This window comes from Microcaecilia unicolor, chromosome 5 (assembly GCF_901765095.1).
Source record: "Microcaecilia unicolor chromosome 5, aMicUni1.1, whole genome shotgun sequence".
Classification (NCBI taxonomy): Eukaryota; Metazoa; Chordata; class Amphibia; order Gymnophiona; family Siphonopidae; genus Microcaecilia; species Microcaecilia unicolor.
Window position 1 is genome coordinate 145,488,997 of NC_044035.1, and position 25,608 is coordinate 145,514,604.

The following is a 25,608-nucleotide window of genomic DNA, read 5'->3' on the forward strand; positions in this document are numbered from 1 at the left end:
CTTCCCCCCTCCCCGGCGAAATGACACCCCCCCGGTGCACGCTGCTGGGGGGGGGGGTGCCGTGGCGCGCGCCTGTGGGCTCCGACTTCGCGAACTTCGCTCGTTCGCTGCAGCTCCCTCTGCCCCAGAACAGGAAGTAACCTGTTCTGGGGCAGAGGGAGCTGCAGCGAACGAGTGAAGTTCGCGAAGTCGGAGCCCACAGGCGCACGCTGCAGCACCCCCCAGCGGCGTGCACCCGGGGCGGACTGCCCCCACCGACCCCCCCCCTGGGTACGCCACTGGACTAGCAATACAATTTCAGGTCTGCATGGATGTGCTCTTGGATACTGTTGCTTTTGTAGAGACATTCAATGATTCCCATGAATGGGGTACTAGGCAGTTCAAATGAGGGGCCCCACTGCACTGTCTCCCAGTGGCTTTTTCCATAGCAAATCCTTCAGTTCTGACCCCTCCCCCCATCCCCTCACACCCACCGTCAGCCAGAAAATTGCATAAGTGTCTCATCTCCCACGCCCATGGATTTACCTTCTGGAGGTGAGCATGTTACTTCCGCTGTGCTCCCATGGTTACAGTCTCTGGTCATGGCCTGGATGTAGCTGCACTGCAGCAGCATGCTCTCATCCCCTCGGCAGGTCACTGTATGTAGATGGGTGAGGACTGCTTGAGAGGCAGAACTGATATTTTTCACCGCCATGCCAATCTCACTAACTCCCAGAGAGAAGACACAACACAGACAAAGAGGAAGAGGAGGAGAAGGCGGAAAAAGAAAACACTAATAAATATATTTTTTACATATCATTTGTGTTAGCTGACTACATTGTGTCTAATACACAGTGCTATCTATAGCACAGACAATGCAATTGAATACAGTTAATACTCATATTAATACACATCACAATACACTCTGCCTTCATGAATATGGAGGCAGAACACTAGTAGTGCAGAGGAAATGGAACTTTCTTCAAAATGAAATCAAAGTTACATTTCCTCTGCACTACTAGTGTTCTGCCTCCATATTCATGAAGGCAGAGTGTATTGTGATGTGTATTAATATGAGTATTAACTGTATTCAATTGCATTGTCTGTGCTATAGATAGCACTGTGTATTAGGTCTGCTTTTCCTATAGTTTGCAGTATCCTGCGATTGACTTCTTGTGACCTTTCCCTATTAGCTGTTAGTTCTGAGCTAGAGTCAGTCTTCCCTCTCTGCCACCGGGGGTTGAGAGAGCCCAGTTTTATTAGCATGCTTTGTGATCAGCAGCTGTTCTAGGGCTGATCCCTCCTTAATCTACTGTAATTCCATTATTTTTTTCACCATCTCCCCCAAATCATTCCCCTTTTATTTACTCTGAGTTTCTCCCCCTTATTCTCCTTTGAGTGTTACAACTTTTTTTGTCTGCTAAAATTGACCCATGGACCCTAAGTTTTAATGAAAGAGCTCAGGCTCTACACACAAATTCTGACTTGTCATAGATTCTGTGACTGGTTACAGGGGACCTGGCTATTGTGGGGTGGGTCCTTCAGTGATCACCCCACCCTGGAAGGGTGACCTAGCATTTGAGTACCGGCACCTTTTTTGCTAGACAAAATGCACTGCTAAAAATAAGCATACACTAAACATTAGAGAAGCCCATATATTTCTATGGGCATCTCTAGAGTTTAGCATGTGCTAACCATTAGCGCACACTAAAAACGCTACCGTACCTTTGTAAAATGACCCCTGAAATTCGTTTACACTGAGGGCCCTGTTTACAAAGGCACGCTAGTGTTTTTAGCCATAGGAATATTATGGGCATCTACATGGTTAGGACACGCTAAAAACACTAGCGCACCTTTGTAAACAAGGCCCTGAATTGGAAAAAATTTGGACCCATGACTATTATGGCACTTGAGTGTCCTTGGCCAAAGTTTTGTCCTTGGAGCTGCACCGCTGAGGCCCTTAAAAATTCTAAAAAAATCATTCTAAAAAATGTTGCTGTGTATCAATGGGAACGTGTGTTAATGTGATTTTGGTACTACCCTTGATAGTGAAGTTTTTAAGAACATGCTTCTTATAGCATTTCCTAATTTATGGAACCATGTTTTATTTGCTTACCTTAGACCCAGCTGCCTGCACACCACACTGGCATCCCAGTCTGTCCATTCTTCATCACAGACTGCTCCCCAGAGTCCATTATAATATACCTCCACTCTGCCATTGATCTGAGAATGCCCTCCAGTCAGCCGGACAGCACCTTCCAAATTAAATCAGTAAAACAATCACATGCTCAGAAATAACTCACATCTAAGAAAGTATTTGCTTATCAGAACAAATGAGAGAAAAGCTCCAAAGTGACAACAGGATGTTGTTTAGTTTATTCTTTTGTCTTGGGTTTAGAGATATATACAGTGTACTCTTTAAAGAGCAAATCTAACTGAGACTGACATAATGCCACGTGCGTACGTGCGATCTTTTACTAAAGAAATTTATTTATTTATACGAACTTGATATATTGCAAAGGGCCTGGTACAGTATACAAAAAATAATAAATCTCTCTCCGGAAAAGTTAGAGCCTGAAATTCAAAAAAAAGCTGGGTTCCTAAATTTGTACTCTATTTTCAGCCAGAAGCTTAAGTTTTCAGCTGGAAAGTCATCTTAATTTAGAAGCTTAAAAGTTATGCTCGTAAATTTAGGTCTGCCATTCGTTTTCCTAGATTTATGAGCCTAGTGCTGAAAATCAGTGCTAGGCTCCTACCTTTTACCTTATGCTAAATCTGCTCCTTTTGCCACCACTTCCTAAATTTAGGAATTGATGGATACTCAGGGCCAGCTTAACCATTGGATCAGTTGAAGCTCTGGCCAAGGGCGCCAATGAATAAGGGCTCCAAAATACCCAGCCTCTGACTGGTCTGCAGGTTAAGCCTTTTCTACCTCTCCTCGCGGGTCCAGCAGTGTTCCCTCATCTCTCTCCCTCCCCTGTGGTCCTATAAAGTCTACATCAGTTGCTGGCAGCAGCAACAGCATGACAGGCTGTTTTCAGCCAGCCCCTGGATCTTCTCTCTGCCATGTCCTTTCTCCTCTAATGCAATTTCCTGTGGGCACAATCCTCCCATAGAAGTACCCTCATGATTACACACTGAGCAGAAGATTTCAGCGTATTATTTACACCGACACACAGATCTTTTTTTTTTTGAGTGCAAGGTGGACCCTAGCATCAGGTAACTATGATTTGGATTATTCTTTCCAATGTGCATCACCTTGCATTTGTCTACATTAAATTTCATCTGCCATTTGGACGCCCAGTATTCCAGTTTCCTAAGGTCTTCCTGCAATATTTCACAGTCCACATGTGTTTTAACAACCTTGAATAGTTTTGTATCATCTGCAAGTTTAATCACCTCACTTGTCGTTCCAATTTCGATATCATTTATAAATATGTTAAATAGCACTGGTACCAGTACAGATCTCTGCGGCACTACACTGTTTACCCTCCTCCATTGAAAGAAATGACCATTAAACCCTACCCTCTGTTTTCTGTCCAATAATCAATTCCTAATCCACACCAGAACCTTGCCTCCTATCCCATGACTCTACTTTTCTCAGGAGTCTCTCATGAGGAACTTTATCAAAAGCTTTCTGAAAATCTAAATATACCGGCTCACCTTTATCCACGTTTATTCATGCCTTCAAAGAAATGAAGCAAATTGCTGAGGCAAGACTTCTCTCGGCTGAACCCATGCTGACTCTGTCCCATTAAACCATGTTTGTCTATGTGTTCTGCAATTTTATTCTTTATAATAGTTTCCACTATTTTGCACGGCACTGACATCAGGCTTACTGGTCTATAATTTCCAGGATCACCCCTAGAACCCTATTTAAAAATCGATTCCATATGGGAAAAGGCAGGGAGGGGGGATTTGGAGTTCCTGATATTAAATTTTACAACATGGCTTGCTTATTACAACATCTGGGGGACTGGTATCAGCAGACAGAGACGTACTCTCCCTTAGCTATGTAAAAAGAGCTGTGTAGTCCCCTACATGTCTTTTACATATTGCACGCAGTGCGGAAGGAGCTGCCCACACACACATACGGCTTAATGTTGTGATAGAGCCTTTAAGGGCGCTGTGGAAAGATTTGGCGAGGCTCTGGTCCTTCGACTGCAGGTGTAGTAGTTTACTCCCTCTGCAAGGAAATGAGGCATTTCGTCCGGGTACGGATAATTCAGTGCTGAGGGCATGGGGGGAAGAGGGGATATTGTTCCTGCACCATTTGTTGGGGCCTGATGGCGTGGTTAGGTCCATGGAAGACCTTGGATTAAATTCATTAGATTGGGGTACCTGTTTTGCATATGAACAGGTGCGACACTATGTGGCCTCTCTTCCACGTAGTGCACTGGGTGTTGATCTGACCACCAAATTGGATGACCTTTTGGAGGTGCCGTCGGGCGACCCTATTTCCATATCTCTGTTATATAAGAGATTGATAATGGCACAATCGCAGAGAGATTTGGACCAGGTGGCAACCAGATGGGCAGGGGATATGCAGGCGCCGGTTTCCTCTCAGGAGCTACTGCAAGGGCTGAGAGGAGTTTTGAAATGGACACGAAGTGTAGAGCTTCGGGAGTGTCGAGCCAGAGTGATCTACCGAGCCTACACCTCGCAATCGCGTTTGTGTCAAATGGGATATTTAGAGTCGGCTGTTTGTAAGCGGTGTGGAGCGTCTCAAAATGATTTTTTCCATGCCTTTTGGAAGTGTGCGGCTATCAAAGCGTTCTGGGTCAGGATAACTAGGTTTGTAGGTAGTCTCGGGGGGCAGCGGGTTTGACTGTCACCAAAATGTATTTTACTGGGCTGTCTCTCTCCGATAGAGGGGGGCACGGCTCATCAGAGTGCACTCACCCATAAAGCCTACCTGGTAGGTATGAAATGTATCTTGGTGAACTGGACCTTGGAACAAGGTCCCTCTTATTGGCAATGGTGTAACCGTTTCCATGCCTTACTCTTAATGGAACTCCAGGACTCTTTGCTTAACTTCAAAACACAAAACAATTTTTACTTAACTTGGAAGGGATATCTTAAAGTGGTGTCTCCTAAAGCCAGAAGTTATATTCTTAATAAACTTACTGCACTGTCTGGTTCTCCTCCAACGGCTCTCATCAATTAGATGAGCTTGATGCTCCCTGTCATAAAGGACAGGTGATCACTTGGGTAGACGGGTATGGGTGGGTAGCTGATTAGAAGGCTCACTTTTCTTGATTTAATTGGGGGGGAGGGGGGATGGAAGGGATTTTGGTTGGTACTGGACCCTATAATAAGATGATGCATTTAATGGTACTGCTCCTAATATGTCAATTTTCAAAAATCGGGAGACTATTAAGGTACCGGTTCATGCTAAGCCATTATCAGCATGGGGTGTTATCCCAAGAAGAGAGGGCGGGAGGGAGGGGGGGTAGCTTGGGGTTCAACAAAGGAAAAGGAATTTTTTTGTCTGATGATTGTCTGATAATGGTCTGTTGTACTTGAAATGTTCTTTGCTGCACCTTGCTAAATGTATATTCTCTGTTCTGATACTGTAAACAGATTTAAACAGGAAATATACAAAGCTGAAAAGTGCAAGGGGGGAGAGCTATAAGAAACCAGGCTCTCTCTACTTTCTTTGAACGTTGATGGTTACAGAAATTGATTGAAATGTTGAGATTACTTGTTCAAACAGGTCTAGAACTAGTTAACAGATTGCAATAACCTGTGAAGGGGTAGGGGGGCAGAGGGGGAGGGGAGGGAATGTTAAAAAATATTTGATGATAACGCACTAACCTGTATTCAGTTTGTCTTGTTTCATATGGTTTATATGGCGATTGTTGACTGTTAATTCTGTCATCTCATCAATAAAAATTGTTGAAAGTTAAAAATCAATGTCATATTGGCCACCTTCAGGTACTACGGACGATTTTAACGACAGGTTACATATTACTAACAGCAGATCAGCAATTTCATGCTTGAGTTGAGTACCCTTGGATTGTATGCCTTCTGATCCAGGTGATTTACTACTCTTAATTTGTCAGTTTGGCTCAGTACATCTTCCAGGATCACTGAGATTTCTTTCAGTTCCTCCACATCATCACCCTTGAAAACTATTTCCGGTATGGGCAGATCTCTTACATCTTCCTCCGTAAAGGCAGAAGCAAAGAATTCATTCAGTTTCTCCGCTATGGCCATGTCCATGTCCTCCCTGAGCGCCCCTTTTACTCCTTCATGATCTAATGATCCCACAGATTCTCTTGCAGGCTTTCTGCTTCTGATGTACCTGAAAAAGTTGTTACTGCGAGTTTTAGCCTCTGCAGCAAGTTTCTCTTCATATTCTCTTTTTGCCTTATTTATTAATGCTTTGTGTCTGACTTGCCAGTGCTTATGTTGCTTATGCTATTTTCTTCATTTGGGTCCTTTTCCATTCTTTGAAGAACAATCTTTTGGCTGTAATGGCCTCTTTTACTTCACCTTTTAATTATGCCGGCTGGCGTTTTCTCTTCTTTCCACCTTTGCAAATATGTGGAATGAATCTGTACTAGGCTTCCAAGATGGTAATTTTGAATAACATCCACGACTGATTTTGTGTCCTAACCTTTGCATCCAATCCTTTTAGTTTCTTTTTAACCATTTTCCTCATTTTATTATAGTCACCCTTTCAAAAATTAAATGAAGCTACATTAGATTTCCTTTGCGGGTTCATCCCAGATAGTAGCTCAAATTTGATCATGTTATGATCACTGTTTCCCAGGGGACCCAACACTGCCACCTTCTGCACCTTGTCCTGCACACCACCAAGGACCAGATCCAAAATGGCTCCCCCTCTTGTCAGTTCCTGGACCAGCTGCTCCAAGGAGTAGTCGTTTATTACATCTAGAAATGTTATCTCCCTGGCACTCCCTGATGTAATATTTATCTAGTCAATATCAGGGAAATTGAAATCACCCATTATTATAGCGTTGCCCAATTTGCCAGCTTTCCTAATCTCTGTAAACATTTTTTCATCCGTCTGTTCGTTCTTTCCTGGCAGATGGTAGTACAGCCCTACAAGAATACTCTTTCCCTTCACACGTGGAATTTCTATCCATAATGATTCCATGCTGCTATCTGTGTCATGTGGAATGTTTATTTTATTTGACTCAATTCCCTCTTTAAAATATAGCACAACCCCTCCTCCAATTTGACCCTCTCTATCATTGTGATACAATTTGTACCCTGTTATCACAGTATCCTCTTTCCACCAAGTCTCTGAGATGCCTATTATATCTACCTTATCATTTAGTGCTATATATTCTAACTCTCCCATCTTATTTTTTAGGCTTCTAGCATTTGTATACAGCCACTTCAAATTGTGTTTTTCTTTTGATCTACAAGCTACTTAGAAGTTGAAGGGGATAATGTGTATCCTTCGTCCTGCTTTCTCATTAAGCACACCTGGTTTACTTTCAGCATTGTTGAAACCTCTCTACTGGGATTCCCTAAATGTCCTGTTTCAATAGTATCCTTCAAGGATAGTCCACACCGAACTATGTGATCCTGGGCGACTATCAGCTTCCCCCTCCCAATTCTAGTTTAAAAGCTGCTTTATCTCCTTTTTTAAAGTTAGCACCAGCAGCCTGGCTTCATCCCAATTACGGTGGAGCCCATCCTTTCAATTTTTCACTCTTTCAAAAAGTACAAAGACCAGAGGACACTCAATGAAATTACATGGGAATACTTTTAAAACAAATAGGAGGAAATATTTTTTCACTCAAAGAATAGTTTATTTATTTGTTACATTTGTATCCCACATTTTCCCACCTATTTGTAGGCTCAATGTGGCTTACATAGTACCGGACAGGCCTTTGCTCTGGAACTCATTTCCAGAGGATGTTAGCATACCTGGGTTTAAAAAAGGTTTGGACAAGTTCCTGGAGGAAGCATCCATAGTCAGCTATTGAGACAGACATGGGGAAAGCCACTGCTTGCCCTGGGATCAGTAGCTTGAAATATTGCTATTATTTGGGTTTCTTCCGGGTACTTGTAACCTGGACTGGCCGCTGTTGGAAGCAGGGTACTGGGCTAGAAGGACCATTGGTCTGACTCAGTATGGCTATTCTTATCCTATATAATAATTTGCACCTCCAACGTTCCATCACTGTCTGGCTGCCTGGGTTTGTAACATCAAATGACGTCAGCCAGCCTCCAGCGTTCCATTCCCCCTCAGTGCCCCGCCCTCGCATCAAAACGTAATGACGTCAGAGGGCGGAACAGTGAGAGGGAAGGGAACGCTGGAAGCAAGCTGAACTGATGTTAGGGGATGTTACGAAAACAGACAGGCAGACAGCAATGGAACCCCGAGGTACAATTTAGGCAGCAGGGTGACGGGAAGCGGGCGAACGCAGTAAGCAATGGCGTGAGACTGAGAGGCGAAGAACAGCAGCTACAATGCTACATTCCTCCTCACTGTCCCGTACTCGCAAAAAGACATTATGATGTCAGAGGGCGGAACAGTGAGAGGGAAGGGAAAGCTGGGGCAAGCTGAGCTGACGTTAGGCAGACACGGAACCACGAGGTACCCAGCACATAAATTTATATATAACAGAAAAAACAGGATAATATCTAAAAAAGAAAAGGATACAAAACACACAGACAATGCAATCACTGTCACACACTCTCTCTCGCTCTCTCTCTCACACAGACACACGCAGAGTCTGTCTGTGTGTGTCTCTCTCTCACACACACACACACACACACTCTCTCTCTCTCTCTCTCTCTCTCACACACACACACACACACACATTCTCTCTCTCTCTCACACACACACACACACACACACACACACACAACATTCTCTCTCTCACACACACATTCTCTCTCACACACACACATTCTCTCTCTGTCTCTCAGACACACTCACTCTCTCTCTCTCACACTCACTCTCTCTCTCACACACACACTCGCACACAGGCAAATTGCAGGATATGGATGGCATGGGAGGCAAGGGGAGGGGAGAACATAGGAGTATCGGTGCACATCATGAAGAGGCCACAATTGCTGGAGAGGAGGGAATGGCATAGGAGAATTGCTGCACATGGATTGCATCGGAGAGGATGAGAGCATAGGGAAGAATTGCAGCACATGGAGGGGAAGGCAGGGCACCGAGGAAAAAAAGAGGCACAGTCCAACGTACTGTAGCTCACAAACAACAATCAGAGACACATTTCAACGTGGTGAACATCAAATGACTAGAAAAAGAACACTAACTGCTGAGGAGCAGGGTGAAGTTAAAGGATAAAGAACTGAAGCACAACGAAAAAGGCATGCAGCTCTGAGTGAAGACGAAAAGGCACATGAAAGTCAAAAAGCCACTGCAAGAAAAAGGTCCAGGACACAAAAGATGACTGATGAGGAAAGTGCAAGTAACCGACAAAGAAACGCCAATTCAGAAAGGCACAGAATTGCTGAAATGACGAACAGAGACAAACACACAGAACAAGGCACACAGCTGTATAACGCAAAAGATTTGAAAAAAAATGACAGAAGAAGAAAGAGCAATAAATAGAAAAGGAGAACATATTTAGAACATGAAAGAATTAAACAAATGACAGAGAAACAAATAACAAGACAAAGGCGAAAAGATTTAGGGCGGGAAAGACTTGCAGAAATGACAGACAAGCAACGAAGAACGACTGCACAAAATATAACAGATTTCAAACGCAAAACAATTGGAAATCTGAAACAAAAGAAAAAACCCTGTGACACAGCACAAAATAAAGCAAGAAGAACGGATACAGTGACAGCACAGTGCAGAACTCCAACCACAGGAATTGCAATAAGAGACTGTGTCAATGAGAAAGAAACTCAATACTGTATGCAGTCTGTATATTTTGCAATGCCAAACATTTTCACAATCAAACATCTTCTGACAACCTATTTACACAATGTTGTGGTAGGGGCAAAGTACAACTTCCAGGAATTAGGTACAATGGATTAATACAACAGCTTCTCTCCGGCGAACATGAATATTCAAAGAATTTTGTACAAAACATTAGGTCCATTAATAGTCCCTTAGCTTTTGCCTCCATGGGAGCTAACATTGCACCACCACCTGGATATGGCCCTTATTGTTTTTCGAATTAATGGTACTGTTTACCATAGAACAGCAGCACTACATCCTCAAAATGACAATCAAAGACAATTTGCTCAATTATATATTCTTGATCCTGATGAAGTAGCCATTCAGAGACTACAAATCTCAACAAATGCACACATCAACCATATATTAATGAGACAATTAAGCGATTTTATGTCACGGGAAAATCCATTTGCAGACGCATGCAAGATGCTGTATGAAGTAGAAAATGAATGCATATGTGAAGCACAATGAAGAAGAATAAAACCTCCAACAGTTTCAATGGCCATTGTTCAAGATCGCAAAAACGATTCAAGATGATAAAATGCCCCTAGAGCCAATGAGGGGGCTTTCATTTTTCAAAATACAGAAGGGGAACCTCCCTTACACAGAGATCTGATAATACATTGCTGAAACAAGCCAAATGAAGGAAACAAAACTGAGATAATCAGTGTGTTGGACCCCAATCTAGAACCAATGGTATATCCATTACTCTTTCCATATGGAGATCAGAGCTGGAGGATACATATTTCTTTGTCTAAACAACCAAAATGTATAATGCACCTCCATCGCAAATCAAACAACCCAAGACTAAGAGTTACGCAAATGCAGTACTATGGGTACCGTTTAGCAATAAGAGATGAATTCAATCCTTTTCTTAGTGCAGGAAAACTAACGCAACAATATTTTGTGGATGCATATATTAAAACAGAGGCAAACAGACTTAATTATATTCAACAAAATCAAAAACTGTTAAGAGCTGAAAAATACTCTAGGTTAATGGACCACCTTGCAAGTGAAGCTGCAAATGGAGGATTTACACCTGGCCAGACATTTATTTTACCATCATCATTTGCTGTCAGCCCAAGAAATATGCATCAAAATTTTCAGGATGCAATGGCAATAGTTTGCAAATATGACAAGCCAGATCTGTTCATTACTATGACCTGCAACCCAAGATGGGAAGAAATTACTCAAAATCTAAAAAAAAAAGGTCAGGCACCAGAGTTTCGACCTGACTTATTGGCAAGGGTGTTTCATTTAAAACTAAAAGAGTTACGACATGATATATGCAAAAAACATATACTTGGTGTCCCTCTTGCAAAAATTCATGTCATTGAATTTCAAAAGCGTGGTTTATCTCACGCTCATATATTAATTATCATGAAAGAGGAACACAAGACGAAAAGAAAGGAAATAATTGACAAAATCGTATGTGCTGAAATTCCTGAAATAAACAACTTTCCACGTCTCCATATAACAGTTGCTAAACATATGATACATGGCCCATGCAGTGACCATAACCCTCATGGTGCCTGATACACACCTACCTCATTAGACCACAATATAACCTTGTATTTGTTATCAACCGACTTGGCAAACGCCATTACGGTACTATGTAAGCCACACTGAGCCTGCAAATAGGTGGGAAAATGTGGGGTACAAATGTAACAAATAAATAAATAACTTAAATTATTCCTGCATGCTTTATGGGAAGTGCTGTAAACAGTTTCCAAAACCATTCCAAAATAAAACTATTGAGAACTGTGATGGATATCCTAAATACCGCAGAAGGGATAACGGCGTCAGTACACTGTTAAATGGAAAATTCATTAATAACATTTGGGTAGTCCCTTATAACCCTTACTTACTTTTAAAGTACAATTCCCATATAAATGTGGAAGTATGTGCATCTATTAAAAGTGTCAAGTACCTCTTTAAATATGTCTATAAAGGACACGATTGTGCCAATGTGGTTATTACAGAACACCAAACTTTACAACATGATGAAATTAAAATTTTTACTGACTCGAGATATGTTAGTGCTCCTGAAGCTGCATGGCAATTAAACGGTTTTGAAATGCATCACCAATCACAAACTATCCAGAGATTGGAAGTACACTTACCAGATCAACAAAGCATTGTTTTTCACCCTAACAAAGTTGAGGCTGCAGTACAAAGAGCCAGAACCAGGGACACCACTTTAACAGCGTGGTTTAAACTTAATGCAGAAGACAATCCTCCAAAGACCATTTTGTATGTACTATACTTTCGACAAAAGAGAACGAAAGTGGAAACGTAGAAAAGCAGGACATGTCAAAACAATTGGGAGAATGTATGCAGTTCATTTTTCAGCGGACCCTGAGCGTTACTGTTTAAGGATTATTCTACTACACAAACCAGGGGCTAAGTCCTTTGAAGACTTAAAAACAATTGCATGTGTTCTTTATAATACATTTCAAGATGCAGCCAAGAAAATGGGGCTCATTGACGATAAAGCTCTGTGGGAGAACACCTTAGACGATGCACTCACATGCAGCATGCCACAGCAAATCAGACACCTTTTTGCATACATTTGTGTTTTTGCCATACCATCAAATGCTTTCCAAATTTTCCAAAAATACAAACTTAATATGACACAAGATTTTCAACACATCCATGGTTGCAAAGGTGATTGCTCGATTTGTGAGCAATTGTGCCTTCAGAAAATCCAAGCCGTTCTGACTACACATGGCAAAAAACTTGAACACTTTGGTTTACCAACAGTCATCCACAGAATAGAAGATCCTAAACTTGCCTTCAATGTTGGAGATGAAAAGCACAAAGCTGAACAAATGGTAGAAAAACTAAATAATGAGTAAAGGGAAGCATTTCATACTATACTTTCTGCCTGCAATACAAAAAACATAACCCACACGTGCTTCTTCCTAGACAGTCCTGCTGGAAGTGGAAAAACGTATACGTATAATACTATCCTGAGCGCCATCTGAGGAGATGGAGGAATTGCACTACCTGTTGCTTCTACAGGAATTGCTGCAAATCTCCTTCCAGGAGGACGAACATCATTCACAGTTTAAGTTACCTGTTCCTCTACTGGAAACGTCAACATCAAGTATCAGATTAACATCAAATGATGCTTCCATTATTAGAGATGATAAAATCCTTATTTGGGATGAGTCAGCTATGGCACCCAGTATGGCACTTACTGCTGTAGATAGAATCCTCAAAGACATCATGAACAATCAGAAACCATTTGGCGGGAAAGTTATTCTCCTTGGTGGAGATTTTAGACAAACTCTACCAGTGCTACCACACGGTGATCGAGCTCACATTATTGAAGCCAGTATTAAGTTAAATAAACTATGGAAAAAAATTGAAATACTAAAATTAAACAACAATGTCTGCTCTGTAGACCCAGATTACAACAACTGGCTTATTACTTTAGCAGACGGAAATCTTCCATGTCCAGACAGTTTGAAAGATATTATCGAAATCCCACAGAAGCACATTTGAGATGGCGATATAGTTAATGCCGTTTTTGGAGAAAAAATTACCGCAGATACTGTTTACAACTTTGTTAAAAAGGCTATTCTTTGCCCAAAAAATGCACATGTTGACAAGATAAATGAGGCTGTTCTAAATATTTTAGAAGGTGAGACAATTACTTATTTAAGTTCAGACTCCATTCATGACTCCAATGATGAGGAACATCAGTTATATCCTGTAGAATTCCTTCATGAACAAACTCCAACTGGCATGCCTTGCCATAAACTGCATTTAAAAATTGGAGCCATAATTATCCTACTCAGAAATGTAAATACCAAGCAAGGTTTATGTAACGGAACTCGCTTAATAGTGAAAGACTTGAAAACTAACCTCATTATTAGTCAAGTAATCACTGGGTCAACTGCAGGGAGTACTGTTTTTATCCCACGTATTGAACTAACACCATCTAACACTGACCTCCCATTTACATTACGTTGAAAACAATTTCCTGTGAAATTGGCTTTTGCAATGACAATTAACAAGTCACAAGGACAAACATTTGAAAAAGTTGGCATATTCCTCCCAGAACCAGTGTTTACACATGGGCAACTGTATGTAGCATTTTCAAGAGTTCGAAACTCTTCTGATGCAATTGTAAAAGTCATAGATGGTCCTGAACAAGGAAAGCTTTTCCCTCAATGTAACAAAGTTTTCACTAAAAATATTGTTTATAAAGAAATCTTGCAAATGTAAACAAGTATTATATTTCTAATAAAAAAAATTTAATTTCTGTGTACTCTTTAGCTTTTTGGAAATATACTATAAATAAAAATTAAAACAAAACACAAAGATTAAAAAAAGAAGAAGAAAACAATCCACATGTCATACCCCTGGACCATATTATTCATTATACACCCTTCCCAATTATTCTTATCATCACAGCACATTCTTCCTAACAGTTCCCTTAAAAACATAATCGCCATTAGAGATAACCTTCCTAGCGCCCATTTCATTGGTTTGAGAAATGGGCCTTTTTTTACTAGTGTTCTAATAAATCAAAGTCATTTACAAATAATATAAATCAAAGAGAAAACAGAACTCCATAAAATGAGAGGAAAGCCTAACGAGATAGGAGGATGACATGAAGAGTGGCTAGCAGAGAAGGCAGTTGAAGATAGAGGACTGAATAAGAGGAAAGAGGGGGGGAGAGAAAGGGTCAAAGAGGTGTTGTCTAAGGAAACAAGCAGCATACCAAAACACCTTGGAATGACAAACTGAAAAGGTGAGCTTTCAGTAGGGCCTAAAACTTCTTATAAAATTGCTGAGATTGGAGTAGTGTGATCTGCAGGGCTCTCCCAAAAAACTCGGAGGACAAGAAATGCAATGAATAAAATCTTTATTCTTCAGAACCCGACACAGCACTGTGTTTCAGCATAAAGCCTACATCAAGGGTCTATAAAAATGGACATACATTAAAAACATAAATGTAAATCTGACATTTAAATGGAATGAATGTAAAATTGTATAAACATATAAAAAAGTACATGTAGATAAGAAACTATAAAATTATATATAATGAGACTGGAGGGGAACAGGAAGTGAGTTCCATAGATAAGGGGTGGTAAAAAAGAATGCAGAATGTCTGGTAGGTTTAAGGTGAGAACAAATGGAGGAATAGTAAGACAGTGTCCAGTAGAAGAACATAAGGAATGAAATGGAGTGCATATAATCTAGGGAATTTTATATATGGCGCTTAATGTTAAGCACTAAAAATCGGCATGGAAAAGTGTTATAACAGAAGGTGCTGAAACGGGCCAAAAACAACAGATCCGAGCAGAAATACACTTATGCACCCAGTTATAGAATAGTGCCTAAGTGTTTCCACGTGGATCTGAAAAGGGGGCGTCAAGATGGGAGGTGGGCAGGTCAGGGATGTTCTCTTAAAATGTGTCCAGTGTTACAGAATTAGGGGGGATCTGCACCCAGTTTGAGTGCCAGGATTTACACCTGGTTTCAGTTGGTGTAAATCCTCACACCCAAAATTGGATACGGATTCCGGCTCTACGCACTATTCTATATTGGGCATGTATCCTTAGGCAGCCTTTATAGAATACTGTCTAGCGCCAATTTTATGGCATCAATTTTTTGGCGCAGTATACTGAGTCTAGTCCAATATGTTTTTGTCAGATAGAGCTCTGGGAGTGAATGAATTTGCAGCTTTTTTGAATGCTACAATGCAGAATTTAAGTCAGAAATGAACCGCTGTTCTTCAGGAAGATGATGGGATATTTGTTGACAATTTAAGTAAAAAATGGTCATCATTTACAACAATGGTTGAGTCAGAGGTGGTAGCTGTTCTGAAGTCTTTAACCCCTTTGCGATCTATGCACAATCCGTGTTCTTCTCTTATTTATTTATTTATTAGGATTTATTTACCGCCTTTTTGAAGGAATTCACTCAAGGTGCTGTACAGTAAGAATAGATCAAACATGAGCAATAGGCAATTACAGCAGTAAAAATATTCAAATAACAATACAAAGTATGGCATGGTATACCAGTGGCGTACCAAGGGGGGGCGGTGGGGGCGGTCCACCCCGGGTGCACGCCGCTGGGGGGGTTCCGCGGACCTGTTGGCCAAGTCCACTCATTCCCTCCCTGCTGCTCCCTCTGCGCGGAACAGGTTACGTCCTGTTCCACGGCAGAGGGAGCAGCAGGGAACGAGCGGACTCGGCCAACAGGCGCGCGGAACCCCTCCAGCGGTGTGCACCCGGGGTGGACCGCCCCCACCGCAGGTAAAAATGCACACGGGGGGGGGGGGGGGGGTAATTTCGCATGGGGGGGTTGCGCTGCACCCGGGGGGGGGGGGTGTAATTTCACCGGAGGGCTGTGCTGCACCCGGGGGGGGGGGGGGGGCGCATCAGCAATCCGCCCCGGGTGTCAGCCAGCCTAGGAACGCCACTGAGGTATACTACTTACAATTTCAACACAATACGTAATAGAACATTTTAACTGATAGTGAAGGGTAAAGCAAAGATGTAGCATATTGTATATCACAAAGGCCATGGCAAGGTGCAAACCCTCCATATTATAGGTACGAGAGTAAGAAGATTTAGAAAGTACGGTGACTGATTTAAAGAAAGCTGAAAATGAGGTCAGAGAGATGGTTAAATATTATCTCAGCTAGGGTAGGAGTGGATAAACATGTCATGCTGCAGTTTGTGCAGCCCAAATCACTCCTTGTATGTGTGTTAAAACATTTGGCTGATATGGTTGCACCTGGCCTTATGATTCTCACTAATATATCCTTTACTTTAGGATCTGTTCCACCATCACTTAAAATCTCTAGAATTAAGCCATTATTGAAAAAGGATACTCAATTGTTGCTAAAATCATTAAAAAGGCGGTTTTGAATCAACTGATGAATTTTGTGGATGTGAGGCAATTGCTAGATCCATGTCAATATGGTTTCTGGACATCATATAGCACAGAAACACTCCTGCTATCCACTACTGATGCAGTCAGGCAAGGGCTGGATTACAATTTGTGCTACTATTTTGTGACACTAGATATTTCCTCTCTGTTTGATACGGTAGATTATAAGGTTTATTGGGGGCGACTGTATTCACTGGGGATATGTGACCAGGTTAATGGATAGTTTTTGTCATATTGATCAGACCAGACTATGCAAGTGACGATTAGAGAGTCCTGTTCAGAGGTGTATCCTGTGAGGATGGGGGTGCCTCAGGATTCAGCACGATCTGCTTTTTAAGGTTTTTCAGAAACTGAATATGAATATAGAATTTATGCAGATGATATTCAATTTTTTCCTGTTTTGAAGATCCTTGTAATAATGTTTCTTGGAAATTACTTCTTGTATGGAGGTTGTAACAGCTTGGATGACTAGGAATAGACTTGCAGCTAATTTAGCAAAAATATAAGAGATGATAATAGGATGGCGTTTGGATTGTACATTATCCTCTGTAGTTAATTTCTGTGATGTTTCCCTTTTTGTTAAGGATCACATTATAGTCCATTAAACAAGTTCTATGATTTTTTATTCGATCAATTGTGAGTTTTGAGCAAGATAAACCAATGCTCTCCATAAATGAGTTTAGGTTGGTTGTCCAAAGACTAATTTTGACAAAATTAAACTACACTTTATTACGTATCTTAAAAGCACCCTGTAAGGCTTTACAGATAACCCAGAATTCAGTTGCTAGATTGATAACAGGGGTGTCTTGGTATGATCATCCTTCACTAATCAAACTGCATTGACTCCCTGTTGTGAGCAGGGTGCATATCAAGATTATGATGCTGACTCATAGTGGTCTATGGGGTGGATCCTCGGTATTTGACTCAGGTGCTGCAGCCTTATCAGCCATCTCGAACGCTGAGATGAGAGAACTAACGACAATTAGTAGTTCCGAAACTAATATCTATACATTATGCAAACACTAGGGAAACTGCTTTTTCTATTGCAGGTCCACTGATGTGAAATAAGTTACCTGTGAATTTACAATTGCGTAATGATGCTTCTCAGTTAAAAAAAACGACTGAAGATATACCTTTTCTTGCAAGCATTCAACAGTGGCAGCTGAATTGATGTGTAGGGACAGCCCAGTGTATGTTAGCGCTCAACGACAACTGTGGCTTTGTATTTTTGTGTTGGAATGTATGTGTGTTTTGTTTTAGATTGTCTTATTTTTTAATTGAAATTTTACTATCTTTACTAGAAAAATTAAGGACAAATAGAACATACAAAATACAATCCAAAAAGCATATTACAATTTTTCTAGTCCACATCATGGGAATACCTACAACTAATCATTTCTATAGCACTACTAGACCTATGCAGAGCTGTACACATTATATGCAGGTACTTTGTCCCTAGAGGGCTCACAATCTAAGTTTTTGTAACTGGGACAATGGAGGGTTAAGTGACTTGCCCAAGGTCACAAGGAGCTGCAGTGGAAATCAAACCCAGGTTGCCAGGATCAAAGCCTGCTGTACTAACCATTAGGCTACTCCTCCACTCAACCTACCAACATCTAACTGAAGTACAGGCAATATAAACAATAAATCAGTATGAACTAAATTCTCAACTGCATTCAAAATAAGGAAAAATCAATTGCTATTCAAGGCCTCCATTATGTTCATATTCTATCAAATAAACAAAAGTATATATAATAACAGAATTCTTTGTAACTATGTGGGATATCTGAAAATTGCTCCCAATGTAGAGAAGCAGCTAGCGCTTTGCTGTAATTTCATGTTCTACCATCACATGCAAAATGCTATGGGTATTTCTGCCCCAACAAGGCTAATTCTTTTTAGAAAAAAGACCTTATATAGCACTTACCTTGGCTGCAGTCACAAAGAGCCCAGCCAACTGCTCCCGAATAAAGCCTGTAGAAGCACCAAGGCCTGGCCCCTCCATCTGGATTTCTGCAGTAATTGTGGTCACCCAGGCCCCGATTCGGATACTGCTGAATGTAATCGGGAAATACAGACCAGTTCAAACACTTAGAGCCCGACTCAGTCACTGACAGTGAACCGTTGTAATATCCCAGGGATGCCATGCCATCTGAACACAAGCCACCATTAACTGGAAACAGAAGACAAACAGGTATGTCAGACCTGCAGGATCAGAGTCTTTCCATATGGAAATGAGGACCCTGGGCTGCATTACATTTTTTTTTAAAGATGCAGGGAGCATAAAATTAGAAAGGATGGTTTGACCTTCATCATATTGGAAAAAGGGGAGCAATTAAATCAGAAATACAAATGACAGAAATGAAAAAAGAAGGGTACCAGGTATGAGCTAAGGGGGGCAATTCTATAAATGGGCACCTTCATTTAGGTGTCCCAATGCCATGGGGTGAGAGGTTATTTTATAATGGCATCTGGGCTCCCACATTCTGTTATATAGGGTGAGGCAAAAAAAAGTAATCCCTTAGAGTTTTTTGCTGTTTTCTCAGCAACCACTTGGAATTTCAACGTGAAATTTTACAGCTTTATTTGTTGTTATTATCTTCGCCTATGTGCCGAGTGGAATAAGATTATCTTTAAACACAGCACAGTTACAGACTTTTTAGCTTGAGCACCCAGTGATTTTCGTATGTTCAAAAATGTTTGCACTGTACAACTACCATTATTTGAAAGGAATGGAGTACCAGCTTACTGTTAATGATGTCATAGTGACATAGACTTTTGTAAGCAATAATTGGAATTTGAATAATTTGTAGTTGATAATACGATAATTTACAGATAATTTCTTTAAAAACATGTCGGATTGGAACAGCAATCATGGGCAAGGTGTTGGTAACGGACAAACCCCCTTGTTTACTAAGCTGCACTAGCAGCTGCTGGTGTGCTAATGCCAACACAGCCCATTTAAAGGCATTGCCGTGCGGCTTAGTAAACATGGGGGAAAATGAGAATCCAGACACTGCGTGAGCAAGGTTTTGGAGCAAAGGCAATAGTGGCTGCTTTATCACCTCAAGAACTGGAAGCTCAGCACTGTAAAGAAAATTTGTTGGCATGTCTGGGGAGCAATGTTGGAGGCCTATCACAAGCTCCATCCAAAGCCACGAACAATCGACGAACTCAAGGAAGCGCTGCAGATGATCTGGACAGCCTGCCACAGGGACCAATCGACAAGGCTGTTAAAGAACTTCTCAAAGTGACTGAAGGCCTGCTTTAAAGCTGGAGGTGGACACTTTGAGCATTCACAGTGACTGCAAAATTCTGACACATTGTTAATTGTATCATTTGAATGATGTTATTTTACTGTGTTTTAGCGCAAACATTTTTAATGTGCAAAAATTGCTAGGTAGTAATGCTAAAATGTCAGTAACATCAACATAGCTTAAGATAATAAAATGTTGTTTAATAGTAATATGTAAGTATGATGACTAAATAAATATGTAAAATTTCTCATTGAAATTCAAAGCAGTTGCTGAGAAAACTGCAAAAAACTGTAGGTGGTCACTTTTTTTGGCCTCACCCTGTAGAATACTAGCATAACCTGGTATCGCTGTGCCTTCCATTTAAGCACCTATGGTAACAGCAGCCATAGTGCTGGTGTAACTGCAGGCACCTAAATGTAGCAAGTGCACACTTAACTTACTGTATTCTGCATGTTGCATGTGTAAGTGGCAGCCCCGCCCATGAACAACCCATCCAAACGTCCCCATGCATTTACGTGCTATGCTACCTACATGCACTCTTGCAGTCCATTTGCTACCACTTATGCAGATGTTGGTTTCCTGTACATTAATACAAGTGAGCAGCACTTAACTGTAAGTGACCTGTTAATGTTTATCTACCTAGAATATAACAAGGAAATAAACAAATGACCTGTGTGGGCAACGATGTCTTACAATGTCTGCACAAAAATCAAGGTGTTCTAGATGCAAAATTTTCATGCAAGAATATTGTCCCAGCCAGGGGCGTAGCCAGACCTCGGTGGGGGGGGGGGGGGGGGGGGGACCAGAGCCCGAGGTTGGGGGGGGGGCACTGTTTAGCTGCCTCCCCCCACCACTTTGGACCCCCCGCCGCCGCAACCGCAAACCCCTGCCACCGCCGCCGCAACCCCCCTGCCGCCACCACCACCGCAAAAACCCTCCCCCATCGCCGCCAGGTACCTTGTTTGCTGGCGGGGATCCCCAACCCCTGCCAGTCAAAGAGTCTTCTTCAGCGCCGGTTGACTCTGGTGCCTTCGCTGTGTGATGACCTGTTTCGAACTCCTGACGTCCTGCACTGTGCACGTCCTGTATGTAGCCCCATGCAGGACGTAAGGCGTAAGAAACATATTATCACACAATGAAGGCGCCAGAGTCGACCGGCGCTGAAGAAGACTCTTCGGTTGGATGTGGCGGTGGTGGCGGGGGGAGGTCAATTGTAGAGGGGGCCAGGGCTTAATCTGTGGGGGCCCATGCTCCCGTGGCCCCACATAGCTACGCCCCTGGGTCCAGCAATGACCTCGGGAAATTCCCTTTTGCCAGATATTGGGGGGGGGGGGGGGAGTGGGTGATAACAGATGAACATCTCAATATGTCACTAAATTGCAGCCCTGATGCAGACTTACTCCTGGTATCTTTAGAAGGTGCACCAGATTTCACCCTTGTTTTCTCATCGGGATTTGACCACAGGCTATTACCTTAAGTTGAGTTGATTATTGCAATTCTTTATGTAGTGCATTGCCTTAAAAATAATACGCAAAGAATCCAGTAATTCCTAATTCATCAACTAGATTATTATTGGGAATAAAGCAGTGAGAGCATATTGCCCCTGGGCCGAGACAGCACCATTGACTTACAATCAAAACCATGTAATATATTTAAACAGATGGCATTAATGTTCAAAGCCTTGCATGGTTTGTTTGGGACCACTCTAGCAATCAAAGCAACTGATTTTTTAAAACTCCAGATACAAGCCCTTAGATGCAGCTAAAGGAAATATCACCAGTGCCAAATGGGCACCTTCAGCAAAAGGGTAAAGGGTCATGGATTTGATATACTTTCTTTTTATTTATTTATTTATCACATTTATATCCCACATGTTTGCAGGCTCATGGTTTATGCTTATATGCAGGTACTTTCCTGTCCCTAGTGGGTTTACAATTTAAGTTTTTGTATCTGGGGCAGTGGAGGGTTAAGTGACTTACCAAGGTCACAAGGAACCACACTGGGATTGAACCTTGTTCCCTAGTTCTCAGCCCACTGCACAATCCATTAGGCTACTCCTACACATTCAGCATCCATGGTGTGGAATGCCCTGCCTGAAAAACTGTGATTGTCCAGAGACTAATTAAAATGCAGAAAGCTTTTAAAAGCATGGCTGTTTGAGACTGCTTTTAATAAATATGATGCATATTTTATTTATTCTCACTGACTTGGGCCATTTATGAAGCAAGGATGGACTATGTTATTAGGATTCACTGATGTTAACTACATAGGTCTGCTTTAGGTGCCAGATCACAGTAGCCTATAAAATGGTTTTTTTTAAAAAAGGAGGCTTGTAGTTCAGTTTCTGATCCTAATACAGTGGTTTTCAACTCGGTCCTCAGGGACTACCTGGCCGGTTGGGTTTTCAGGATATCCACAATGAATATGCATGAGATAGATTTGCATGCTCAGCCTCCTTGGTATGCAAATTTCTCTTATGTGTATTCGTTGTGGATATCCTGAAAACCCGACTGGAACATCTGGCAATCAATTGTGTCTGGCATTATTTGTTTCTTCTACAGTTTTGTGGTTTTGGTTGAATATTATGTGAGCCACCTTGGGAGTTTAGAGGAAAGGTAGATACAAATGTAAATAAAAATATAACACATTACTATTCATGTGGCCAGGAATGGCTGGGTGGGCTGGTCTTTTTCTGTCCTTTTCTCCTATGTCACGTGGAAGGGCATAATCGAATGGGGACGACCATCTCAAAGGGCGCCCATCTCTAAGGACATCCCGGTGAAGGGGTGGGGAAACCGCTATTATCGAAACAAGATGGGCATCCATTTTTTGTTTTGATAATACGGTCGGGGATGCCCAAATCTGAACATTTAGGTCGACCTTAGAGATGGTTGTCCTTAGGTCATTCTTAGAGATGGTCATCCCCGGTTTTCGGCAATAATGGAAACCGAGGACGCCCATCTCAAAAAACGACCAAATCCAAGGCATTTGGTCGTGGGAAGAGCCAGCATTCATAGTGCACTGGTCCTCTTCACATGCCAGGACACCAAACGGGCACCCTAGGGGGCACTGCAGTGGACTTCACAAATTGCTCCCAGGTGCATAGCTCCCTTACCTTCGGTGCTGAGCCCCCCAACCCCCCCCCCCAAAACCCACTCCCCACAACTGTACACAACTACCAGAGCCCTAAGGGGTGAAGGGGGCACCTACATATGGGTACAGTGGGTTTCAGGGGGGCTCACATTTACCAGCACAAGTGTAACAGGTAGGGGGGATGGGCCTGGGTCCGCCTGCCTGAAATGCACTGCACCCACTAAAACTGCTCCAGGGACCTGCATACTGCTGTCATGGAGCTGGGTATGACATTTGAGGGTGGCATAGAGTCTGGCAAAAAATTAAAAAAAATTTTTTTAGGGTGGGAGGGGGTTGGTGACACTGGGGGAGTAAGGGGAGTTCATCCCTGATTCCCTCCGGTGGTCATCTGGTCAGTTTGGGCACCTTTTTGAGGCTTGGTCGTGAAAATAATGGACCAAGTAAAGTCGACCAAATGCTTGTCAGGGACGCCCTTCTCTTTTCAATTATCGGCCGAGGATGCCCATCTCTTAAGCACGCCCCAGTCCCGCCTTCGCTACACCTCCGACATGCCCCCATGAACTTTGGTCGTCCCCACGACAGACTGCAGTTGAGGACGCCCAAAATTGGCTTTCGATTATGCCGATTTGGGTGACCCTGAGAGAAGGATGCCCATCTCCTGATTTGTGTCAGAAGATGGGCGCCCTTCTCTTTCGACAATGCCCCTGTTAGGGGCCCTTTTACAAAGTGTTGGTAAACCCAACGTGGGCTTACCACATGCTAACCTGGATATACAGCTGGCCCAACGTGGCCGCCTGGCGGAAGTTCCACCTCATGTGTATGCCATTTCCAACATGCAGTAAAAAAGTTTTATTTTATAGTGTGATGCTAACCCGTGTAGGACGTAAGGTGTCAGAAACAGATGATCCCACAACGAAGGCACCGGAGTCGACCAGCGCTGAAGAAGACTCTTTGGCTGGCGGGGATTGGGGACCCCTACCAGCAAACAAGGTACCTGATGCAGCGGCGGGGCAGGGGGTGGGCGGGGGGGGGGATTGCGGTTGCGGTCCAAAGTGGCGGGGGGGGGGGGGGTTGTGGTTGCGGCGGCGGGGGGGGGGGGGGTTGGCAGTGATGGGAGGTAGCTAAACAGTGCCCCCCACCTCGGGCTGTGGGCCCCCCCTCCCGCCGAGGTCTGGCTATGCCCCTGCCACGCAGTGAGAGGTTGTTCTATTAACAGCATCTGAAAGCCCAGATTTCATTATAGAATACTATTAGAACATAAGATTACCTATACTAGGGCAGTATCCTGTTTCCAACAGTTGCCAATCCAGGTCGCAAGTCCCTGGCAGAAACTCAATTAGTAGCAACATTCCATGCTACCAATCCCAGGGCAAGCAGTGGCTTCCCATGTCTGCCCCAATAGCAGACTGTGGACTTTTCCTCCAGGAACTTATCGAAACCTTTTTTTAAACCCAGATATGCTAACCGCTGTCACTACATCCTCCGGCAACGAGTTTAAGAGCTTAACTATTCTTTGAACGAAAAAATATTTCCTGCTATTTTTTTTTTAAGTATTTCCATGTAATTTCATCGCATGTTCCCTAGTCTCTGTACTTTTGAAAACAATTGATTCATGTTTACCCGTTCTGCATTGAGGCAAAGATGCAGGTAACTGACTATATTCTCTAAGTTGCATGTGTACATTGCAGCCTTTTCCATGTTCTGCTCATGTGGAGCACCCTCGCTTTGCATTTATGCACTACGGGCCAGATTCAGTAAACGGTACTGAAAACATTGGCGCTAAGTGAATATTCTAAAAGGGATGCTCTGGGCTGATCACCCTTTATAGTGCGTAGTACAGATCCCTATCCCCAAATTTGGGCACTAGTAGTTATTAATAGCTGAAACCTGGTGTACATACCGGTGCCCAATTCATGGCACTTGGGCACATAAATGGTGCTATTCTATTACACTGCGCTTCAATTTTCAGAACGCCCTTGACACACCCTCCCGTGGCCCCGCCCCTTTTGGATTGCATGCTAAGGGATTTAGGCGCCCAGGGTTATAGAATACTGCACTGGCAGATGTGCATCAAATTAGTATCGATTAACATCAATAATTAATAGCATCCAATTATTGACTGTAATTGGCTCATTAATTAATTAAGTTGTGTAGGCTTCTTGGGATCGTGCCCAAATTTAGGTGGCTTTTATAGAATCCGGGTGCAAGCCACCTATGTGTGCCCTTACAGAATACAACTCAGTCAATTTGCACAGCTTATATAAATAAGTAACCGCTTTCTGTACTTTAACACATGCAAATGGCACATAACTGTAAGTGCCCTGTTACAGAACTGCCCTGCACGCATCAGTGTATCTACTTTTTTACACCTGTATTTAATTCTTTGTGAGCCTACTTGAGTGCATAAAATGCTGTTCTACAAACGCAAGTCCCTTATAA

The 25,608-nt window shown here is 42.4% G+C and overlaps 1 protein-coding gene across 1 annotated transcript in view; it reads right to left on the bottom strand.

The window, feature by feature from the left end:
- LOC115471190 (neurotrypsin-like) overlaps positions 1-25,608 on the bottom strand; it is a 99,938-nt gene that overhangs the window by 57,753 nt on the left and 16,577 nt on the right. Inside the window, exons 3-5 of the mRNA XM_030204886.1 lie at positions 18,747-18,992; positions 2,096-2,234; positions 526-704 (exon numbers count right to left, since the gene is read on the bottom strand). Of these exons, the coding sequence (XP_030060746.1) occupies positions 526-704; positions 2,096-2,234; positions 18,747-18,992 (564 nt within the window). The remainder of the gene's footprint in view (positions 1-525; positions 705-2,095; positions 2,235-18,746; positions 18,993-25,608) is intronic.